This window comes from Pseudonaja textilis, chromosome 2 (assembly GCF_049901715.1).
Source record: "Pseudonaja textilis isolate UNSWEBS1 chromosome 2, rPseTex1.2, whole genome shotgun sequence".
NCBI classification, from domain to species: Eukaryota; Metazoa; Chordata; class Lepidosauria; order Squamata; family Elapidae; genus Pseudonaja; species Pseudonaja textilis.
In genome coordinates, this window is record NC_141991.1 from 100,340,347 (window position 1) to 100,350,951 (window position 10,605).

The 10,605-nt window shown below is 38.7% G+C and overlaps 1 protein-coding gene across 1 annotated transcript; it reads right to left on the reverse strand.

The window, feature by feature from the left end:
- Positions 1–1,022: 1,022 nt before the first annotated feature.
- CCDC42 (coiled-coil domain containing 42) lies at positions 1,023–9,268 on the reverse strand. The gene is made up of 7 exons (XM_026696148.2): positions 9,192–9,268; positions 6,679–6,784; positions 5,980–6,084; positions 3,637–3,834; positions 2,795–3,016; positions 1,888–2,046; positions 1,023–1,169 (listed from the first exon to the last, which is right to left on the reverse strand). The coding sequence occupies exons 1-7, from the start codon at positions 9,266–9,268 to the stop codon at positions 1,074–1,076; spliced, it is 963 nt and encodes a 320-aa protein (XP_026551933.1). The 3' UTR covers positions 1,023–1,073.
- Positions 9,269–10,605: the final 1,337 nt, after the last annotated feature.

A 10,605-nucleotide genomic window follows, 5' to 3' on the forward strand; every position in this document is an offset into this window, starting at 1 on the left:
GTAAGAGTTAATTCTATTTTATTGTAAGGTTACATTAGCAAAATCTTGCAAGTTTGAAACTACTAATCTCTCACTGTCTCTTTACAGAAGTTGGGAGGGTCCTTGTCTCGCTCCATCCATTAACCAGCTGTGGGCTATGCCGCTATCACCCTGTTTGTGACCTTATTTGACCATTCCCTAGGTAGCATCTCTCTGCCCTGTTTCCCAAGCTCTTTCCCATATACCATAATGAAATCTTTTGCTTCAGTCCTGATCAGCAAAAGTCCTTAAAGGGCCACAGAGACAATAACCAATCTATTTTAACCTTGATCAGATAAACCAACTTCATATTCTTTCCTTTTATTTTTAACAATCTTCATCTTTAGTATCTTCAAAAAATAGAACTTGATTTTTCTTTTTCTTTTTTTTTCTTCATCCCTTCCCACAAAATCCTTCAAAGCTTTAACAATCTACTTTTGTAAATCCATTATAGGAAAATTGTCCAGGTCAAGAGTTTGTTATTTGTAGTAAATGCCCTTTCTACCCGCAACTGCAACATCCAATGATCCCCCCCACTTCTTTATTTTTGTTAATTGAAAGATTCTTACTATTTGGCTTCAACTGGAAGTTGATTCATTACTACTTTTGTTTGGAAGAGATTTCTATTCATTATTTTATTTATGTTACAGTGTAGATAACGTAAGACAATAGATTTATTTTACTTCATTTATAAAAAAGCTGGAAAACTGTAAAATGTTTGAAGTCCTGAAAAACAGCTAATTATGATCCATTTCATGTTTCCCTTGCCCATTCTAATCATTATCTATCCTTCTTTCAAAGGACTGTTTTTCGGAATTCTTGCACTAGATTTGTGTTAGGAAGTTAAAGTATATGGAGCAGCCAAACACAGTTGAGAAACCAAAATTTTAATTGCAAAATATACTCTTGATATCATGTAACTTTGTTTGGTATGAAAGAAAATAAAGTGGCTCCAATAATTACACTATAATAAATAAAACATAATCCCTCTCAAAATTTAGCAAACATAGGATAAGCTTGGACATAAGCTGTGTAAAACTTTGGACAGCTTTCCTCTATATATCTTTGGGAAACCCTGTTAGTGATCGATTTTGATCTTTCTTCTTCACTTCTCCCCAAATGTCTGATAGATCTTGGATAAACTGCTGGATCTGAAAGCAAGGAGGAGAAATGTCAGATTTGTACAATCGGGGTGACTCCCTAAGAGCACAAGATAGAATGTGCTGCTGCTTTAGAACTTAAGATTGCTGATATGGCGGATATCACCAGGGGAAGAGAAGCAGGAAGCATCTCTCTCCAAATGCAAATAGTCATCATTTAATGATCACAGTTGGGTTTGCCAATTTGGCTGTTAAGCAAAGTAGTCACTAAGTAAAACTGTAATAGTGACTGTGCTTACAATGTTACTTTGTTTTTTGTTTTACAGATCTGTGAAGTTCATAAATGCAAGAATTGGTCATAAAATTACTTTTTCATTACCAATACTTTCCAACTGACCACAGGACTTCTGTGGCTATTTCTCTTTGACTGCTGGGACTCTGCTTGAATCAGTTAAGTTTTGGGGCTGCGCTAATCAGGCCCTAAAGCTTTAAGAAATGATATCAGGATCTGATGCTTTGCCAGAGTGCCTTTCTGCCACCTTATCTACTTTCTGAATACTTTCTGGTAGTTGGGAGGTAGTTGGGATACCCAAACTGGAACAAAAATTGACAAAGTCCTGTATGGATCAGGATATGTGCTAAGTCTATTCCTATGTCCAAAGGGATTCCAGGCCCAAGGAGAGTTTTTCTGAGCCATAGGTGAAACATGCTTTCTGCCCCTCGTTTGGATAGTGCAGTAGAAGAAGGAAGAAAGGTCATCCACGCATACCATATCCAGCTGCCTGTGAGTGTCCTCCAGAGGCACCATTAAAGCTTCCTTCATCTGCTTGTTTACACTCTGGTAAAGATTCAGCGTAGCCATCTTGATGGTGCCGAGCATCAGGGTTTTCTTCGCAGCAGTATTCTGGATATGAGCCCAGCGGGACTCCTATAGAGGAGAGAGAGGCAGCAAAGAACACGTTGAAAGGATTTTGATGAACTCCACTAATTCCTGTCATATTATAAAATGGCCCTCAAACAACCATCAGAGGGACAGGGCACAGCAAGCAAAGGTACCAGGCTAGAGAGGCACTCTCTAAGCCTGCTGTTCAAAGGAAAGCATCCTCATGCATGGCACTTAGTGTCTCCTCTGGTAAACAGAATAGATGAAGCCAATTGTGGTTGGCCTGCTCTCTGAGCTTGGAACTCTGCCTTCTATCCCTCCTAATAAACCAGTGTTGAGAGCAACAGGTTGTTCTTGGCTTCCGAGACTATGGTTTGTTTTCAGGTTTCCCTGAGAAAGAAAGAAGTACAGGTAGTTCTCAACTTACGACCACAATTGAGCCCAAAATTTATGTTGCTAAGTGAGACATTTGTTAAGTACATTTTGCCCCCATTTTATGAGCTTTTTTGCCACAGCTGTTAAGAGAATACCCTGCAGCTGTTAAGTTAGTAGCACAGTTGTGAAGTGAATCTGGCTTCCCCATTGACTTAGCTGGTCAGAAAATCGTAAAAGGTGATCACATGATCCCAGGACACTGCAAAGATCATAAATACGAACCAGCTGACAAGCGCTTGAATTTTGATCATGTGACTATGAGACTGCTGCAATGGTTGTAAGTGTGGAAATGTTGAATGATCACTAAAGGAAGTGTTGTAAGTTGAGAACTACCTGTCTCCTTACCCCACCTGCTTACCCAGGCAATGACGTCACTACGGGCATGATCGAAGCGCAGCTGCAGGCGGGCCAGCTCATTGTTGTGTTGCAGAATCTCATCGTCTTTTTCCTCTTTGTAGCGGGCCAGGCGCACCTTGGCTTGTTCGATCAACTCCAGCCCCTCCTGGGCTGACTGCAGGAGATCCCGGTGCATCCCAACTAGAGTTTTATAGCGTCCAATGACTTCCCGGATTTCTTCAAACTGCAAACGATGCCTTAGGTTACAACTATCCTAAGGTGGCAATCCTTTTTTAACTGACAATCAAGGAAGGATAACAACTAAACAATAATGACTTAGACACCATGATGAAAAGTAGGGCATCTTTTCCAGAGTGTAAGGTTGATTAAGTTCAGAGAAAATGCACACACAGAAATGAGCTTGCCTATCACTCCTTCACACCGGTTGCAATTGAATGAAGCTGTACATTGGACAAATGCAATACACCCAGGGAAAATCTTCAGGATAAAAAAAATTACCTGCAGTACTCATGTAACTTTAGTGGAATACTTTTCCATGGCCTATTCTGTAATTCAGACTTTGCTGTTCAATAATATATCTTTGGCTGTGCAATGTTAAATGAACTATGAGTTTGACTTTGGGGAGAGTCAAATGCTACTAAAAATTCTGTACCAACCTACACTTGGTTGACCCAAACATTAAAGAAGAAAGGACAAATCTGTCACTGAACTAAGACAATGATTCCCAATCTAACCCTTTTTACATCTGTTGGAGATTGATGGGGAGTTAAGTGCACTGGGAGAATATCAGGTCAGGGAAACTGCCCCTAAGACTTTCCTTAGCAATTCTTTTCTCATACATACCTCAGAGACGTGCACCACCTTCTCCAAATACTTGTTGAAGATCGAGTATTGCTGTAGCTTGCTGTAGAGCTTTTGGTGCTGCTGTTTCAGAGCTGCAATCTCTAACTTGACCTTGGCGAGCTCCTTTACCCGCTGTTTCTTCAGTTCTCGTTCCTTGTTGGCTTTCTTCAGAGCTCGGATCCGTTTCTGGTCATTCTCCTAATAATCCCCAATATTGAATACATCTCCCACACCCTGATGACCCAGACAAAGTCAAATAACAAAGGCAAGAAGCAAAAAAGGGGGGGGGGGCAGGCGGCGGGAAAAAGGTAATTGGAAATGTTATGGTCTCCATGGAATATATGAGAATGACCATATTTTGCAAGAAATTGCCTTAAATCAGGTCAGGATAATGACCTAATAATGAATCTCCAGGACCTCAAGAAAAAAAAAAGCCCTAACTTTTTTTTAACTTTGTCTTTTTATTAGAGAGATGTGGTGGTGCAATGGTTAGAATGAAGTACAGCAGGCTAATCCTGCCAACTTCCAGCAGTTAGATTCTGACAGGCTCAAGTTTGGACTCAGCCTTCCATCCTTCCAGGGTCAGTAAAATGAGGACCCAGATTGTTGCGGGCAATAGGCTGACTGTAAACCACTTAGAGAGGGTTGCAAAAGAACTGTGAAATGATATATAAGTCTAAGTGCTATTGCTATTGGAGATTAAATTGAACCTTCAGTCTTTTGTATACAAAGTAAAAACAAATCCTGACTGAGATATGGCACCACACTGGTCCATTAGCTTGGGGATCCCATGGAAGTCCATTAAATGGCTAGTATAAGTTTAGAATGCATTCTTCCTGTCTTTTTGTTCTTATCATTTTAAAATTATTTTTAATGAATAAATTATTTTAAATTGCGTATGCCATCCAGAGTGAGATGGGTAACTATATAAATTATAAGTCTATAAGTCAGTCAAATCTTTGGCTGGTCCTAGTGTAGACCAATATGATATTTAAATCAGATCCTTTCTAAATTAAGGTGGCCCCTTCTTTGTTGATTTTTTCTAAAATTACTAAAAACCCAAAGATTTCAGAGCATTCTTCTGATTTGGACTTTCTCTTTATTTATTTTTATTTTTCTCATATAATATTATTGTGGTTCTACTTATCTTGCTCATTGTTACTGCTTTTTATTTATGACTAAAGAATGAAGATCTGAGCTGCCTAGCTAAAAAACCAGGACAGGACCAGGACTTGCCATCATCATACGAAAGAGATGTGGCATTGTTCAATGACTGTAGGTTTTGGGTTTTTTTGCTAAGTTGGGCCATAATCATAGTACCAATGAGGATCTGCAAAAGCACCATTCTGCCTGGTCCACTGGCAACAGATTAAAAACTTTCTGGAACAACATCTCACCAGCGATCAATATGATCCCTTACTTGGCCATGTTTAAAAAGTTTTTAATAGCCTTTGGGCAAGGCTGGTTGATGAACTCTTATAAGACTCTGTATTCTGGGTTGGATATTATTTCTCCTGTTTTTGATATGCACTGTTATTTTATTTGTGTATATTGTTTTATTTGTGTATATTATTTAGTGTATATTGCTGCCCAGAATGGCGTGATGACCTCATAAAGATGATAAATAACTAGATGAATAAATAAACTACTAAATGCCATTTCTTTTGCTATTGTGGAAACATATTTATGCCATTGTTAAAAGAGGAAATTATTTTGAACTGCTATGGATTTTATTACATGTATCTTGACTATTTTGCGTCTTTTCAATTTGACCCTACTATGCAACCTTTATTACTATACCTGACAGGAAAAGAAACAATTAGTATATAATGGGCATGGTTTCAAGAGAACCACAAAGAGAAATACTAGTTCCTAACTAGAACATACATATGGATCTCAACTTGCAGCAACAATTGGGCCAGAATTTCACTAGGCAATGCCATGGTTGAGCAAATTATCAGAGGACCAGATCTGATTTTGCAACCATCTTTGCCATAGATGTAAAGCAAATACTGCAGTCATTAAGCAAATCACACATCATTAAATAAATTACATGGTTGTTAAGCAAGTTTGGCGGCTCCTATTGACTTTGCTTTTAGGAAGCTGGCTGAGAAGCTCACAAATCTCAATCATACGACCACAGGATGATGCAACCATTGTAAATGCAAGCTGGTTGCCAAACAAATGACTGCAAGGGTGGTGTGTCACTTATGACTATAGGTCATAAGTAACTTCAGTGCCATTATAACTCTGGACTGTTGTTAAACAAATGATCGTAAGTCAAGGACTCCCTGTAGGATGGAGCTTAAACTAAGGTGTTGAAAATCTATAAGGAATCTGTACCTGTATGAATTGCTCAAATTTCTTAATATAAGCTTTCAGCTGGACTTCTTTTGTACCAAGCTCTTCCCATCTGTTGTTTAGGGATTCCATTCTTGTTTTAAATGCCTAAAGAGTATACAATATTTAATTATGACAAACTTTTTCTTCTGTGGGTAGTATGAACATTGTTAACTTCCATCAGGATACAAACTGGATCCTAGATGGGATCAAACATTATTACTATATATTATTATAGTGGCAATGGATGAATGAAAATGATATAACAGAATAACAGAGTTGGAAAGGATCTTGGAGGTCTTCTGCATGGAAGTATTCATTCTATGTATTTCAAGGGGTAAAAGATAGCTGTTATTCTTCCTTCCTTCCCTCCCTCCCTCCATCCATCCATCCTCTCTCCCTCCTTCCTTCCCTCCCTCCCTCCCTCCCTCCCTCCTTTCTTTCTTTCTTCCTTCCCTCCCTCCCTCCCTCCCTCCCTCCTTTCTTTCTTTCTTTCTTCCTTCCTTCCTTCCTTCCCTCCCTCCCTCCCTCCCTCCCTCCCTTCTTTCTTTCTTTCTTTCTTTCTTTCTTTCTTTCTTTCTTTCTTTTAATTTTTATCTTTGTAATTTTAAAAAATTGAATAAATTAAGGGAGGGAGGGAGGGAGGGAAGAGAGAGAGAGAGAGAGAGAGAGAGAGAGAGAGAGAGAGAGAGAGAGACTCGCCTCCTTTTGAGCTTCCATGGCCTGATGCACCAATTTGGCCTCTTTCTTCTTCTCCAGGAGTCGAATAGAAGGAGAGGGAGACTGCTCCTCTGACACTGGGAATTTCCTAATCAAAGAGTACAAATGTTTCTAATGAATAGCAAAGATGTATCAGGCCATACTGTAGGATCTATGAAGGTTGTTCAAATATCTGGCAAGGGCAGAGTTCTAACAGAATAACGTACTGTATTTGTCCCTAACTTTCATTCAGTAAAATGTCTACAGCTCCAGGTGGTGATCTACGTGGAAATAACATGCCCAGTTAATCAACGGACTTTGGGAGAAGGAGCTGAGGAATTAAAGATAAAGAATAAAAGAAGATAAAAGCAATAAAGGATATAGAAGGCAAAGGAACCTATGAGGAAAGGCAAATCAATAGGTGGTTGAGTGAGTCCATAGGAACAAATGCTGCCTTTAAATTACACTTTGATGGAGATTAGTACTAGTATCTAAGGTATAGCTCTTAGACATGTAGCTGTTGCTGATTAGTTAACAACATGATCCAATTCATCTGTGGGGGAAAAACAGTTGGATTTTAGTTTCAAAGAGAGAATAGTTTTTTAAAGGTGGTTCTTTACAAATAAGATTTCTTTTGCCCCTAACTGGATAAACTCCAGAAATAAGCTTGAAAGGGTATGAAAAAGTCCATGAGAACATGATCCTGACTACATAACGAGGTTTAGGAAGTTTAAAAAAAATCCAGACTTTTTCCCCTAAAAATGTAGAATCTTGCCTAGAAGTTGAAACTAAAGCTCTACCCATTTTATCACTAACAAGCTAAATTAAATTGCAATAGCACTTAGACTTTTATACTGCTTCATAGTGCTTTATAGCCCTCTCTAAGCAGTTTATAGAGTCAGCATATTGCCCCCAACAATTTGGGTCCTCATTTTACCCACCTTGGAAGGATGGAAGGCTGAGTCAACCTTGAGCCTGGTGGGATTCAATCTGCCAAACTGCAGTAGGAGTAGCTTGCAGTACTAGAATCTTTAACACTATGTTGGAAAGGTTGCTTGTGGAAGGTTCAGGCTGTGTGTTCTCCAGGGAAATCTCAAGGTGTTTTTTTTTTTTTTAGAATGTATGAATCTATGTACATATGTACTGTGTGTATTATATTTATTTATTTACTTTCATAGTTACTTTGAGAAGATTCCAAAATCCTCTTCACTAAGAGGTTTAAAATAAAACAGAAGCAAAATGACAGAAACAAATATTATTACCGTCCAACAAACAGAGCAGTAATCAAATACCAAATGTATATTGTTTGGATACTGGTTAGAGAATATACAGGTAGTCCTTGACTTACAATAGTTCATTTAGTGACCGTTCGATGTTATAACAGCACTGGAAATAAGTGACTTATGACCGCTTTTTTACACAATGGTTGCAGCATCCCCATAGTCTCATGAACAAAATTTAGATGCTCTCATATTTATGACGTTTGCAATGTCCTAGGTCACATGATCCCCTTTTGTGACTTTGTGACAAGCAAAGTCAATGGGGAAGCCAGATTCACTTAACAACCGTGTGACTAACTTAACTACTGCAATGATTCACTTAACAACCATGGTAAAAGGTAAAGGTTCCCCTCACACATATGTGCTAGTCATTTCTGGCTCTCAGGAGCAGTGCTCCTCTCCATTACAAAGCTGAAGAGCCAGTGCTGTCCGAAGGCATCTCTGTGGTCACATGGCCGGTATGACTAAATGCCAAAGGTGCATGGAAAGCTGTTACCTTCCCATCAAAGTGGTCCCTATTTTTTTCTACTGGCATTTTTACATGCTTTTGAACTGCTAGGTTGGCAGAAGCTGGGACAAGTAATGGGAGCTCACTCTGTTACACGGTGCTAGGGATTCAAACCGCCAAACTGCCGGTCTTTCTGATTGACAAGTTCAGCATCTTAGCCACTGAGCCGCTACATCCTTATGGTAAGAAAGTTCATAAAATGGGGAAAGCTTACTTAACAACTGCCTCACTTAGCAACAGAAATTTTGGACTAATTGTTGCCATAAGCCGAGGACTACCTGTGTTGTATCTCCAGTCACAAGGATGCCATATCTTATGACAGTTAATTTTGCTTACAGATGATTCAATTGATTATTACATATTAAATACTTTAAAATTTGTTCTACAAAGTCTTTTATAAAATGCATCTTGCACAGTTTTTAAAAACACATTCATAGTAACATGGTGGAGGGAATCAAATTCAGGCTACAGCATTGAGGAATAAATGAATTATCCCTCCACTGGATTTTTAGCTAGATGAAACCTTGATCTGATCTAATAGATGTCTTTTGTTAAAATGTGTATTTGGTTGGTTTTTGTGAGGAAGGATTCAGAAGGGAAAAGATTCCAGAAATGAGAGAGTAAGAACAGTGTTTGGAAAGGGGAAAAGCAGAGAAAAGTTTTTGGTGGGACAGACAACATTTCAGGGAATTGAACAGATACAATGGAAAGAGGAACAGATAACTTACATCAACAGTTTCAACAATTTCTGTCCATATTGCATGCGGAAATACTCGCTGAGATCCTCTTCATCCATGGTAGTCATGATGGCTGTCCACTTGCCAGGTACGTCCTGACCCGCTTCGCTTCTTTCTCTGAGCTTGGGAGTCAAGCAAACAGATTTTAAAAACTGCCAGAATCTGATGCAGTTGAAGCCATGGAACTTTCAGAGGAAGATACAGAAGATGCAAATGGTTGCTTAGCAACAGTAGGGATTTACTGCATTGGGAAAGATGAAAGTCCTTTGGGAAGTCATGATTCGCTCTGTAGGTGGTAGAACTTAACAAGACCTCCCAAATCCAACAGCCCCGTTCTTCCCATTTGGTTTTAACTGGGACAACCAGAGACAGTATAAAATGTTGTCCTTTAGTGGTTTGCTGCTTTAAAACTGCAAACATAGGGGAAGGCAGCAGCCATTTGTGCTAAACTGATGTCAAACACCAACGAATCATAATTGTTTCTGTGTTTATATGTGCACATGTGTATATATGCAGAACCATTCTAGAATCCACAATCAGAAGAAAAGTTACAAAAATCTGCTTTACCCTTTCTTTTTTTTAAATCAACAGCATTTTTCAAAGAAAATATAATCGAGGCAAACAGATCCAGCAGCAAAGTAATTTTGTTCACCAGTGTTATACTATATGTACTTTTATATCTTTCTTGCCACAATGCGTCATACAAAAAATATATACAAAATTTCTGAGGGGGTAGTAGCTCCATTCAGACCAACCTAATAATTAGAAAACTCATCAATAAGTTTTCAAAATCTATGGCTCTATTTATCAAGCAAGGTGATACAAAAAGGAGATTTGGCTGGACAGAGAAAAAGGAAATTAAAGCAAGCTAGCTTTTTTTTTTGCTTTTTTAATTAATGAAAATGTTTTGCATTTTAAGATAAGGTTCAAATGCCTGATAAAGTAATCTGGGATTTCTGTAATAAGAAATATCTGTCCATTTAGATTTTCATGGATTTTTCTTAATTAAAAATTAAATCTCCGTTTGCACACACATGAGCATGCTTAACTCCATTTGTGCAAGTGGCGAGTGCCCACTGCTCATACAAATGGAGCTGCATGCCGCTCACTCTCCTGCTTGGGTGGGGGTTGGACTAGATGATCTACAAGGTCCCTTCCAACTCTATTTAATCTGAATAATCACCTTCCGCTTGCATAGCCCAGTTCCAAATGGCTCACAGCCTAGTACTGGGCCATGGCCTGCAGATTGGGGATCCCTGTTTTAAAGGACATTAAGTCTGCAAACCTAAGTTTCTAATCACTTACAGAAATTGTTATGTAACCGCTTCTAAGCTATTAAAGAACTTAAGAAAGACAAGTTTGAAAACACTGGGGAAATCTGCCTTCAGTCCTGAATAAAAGAAAA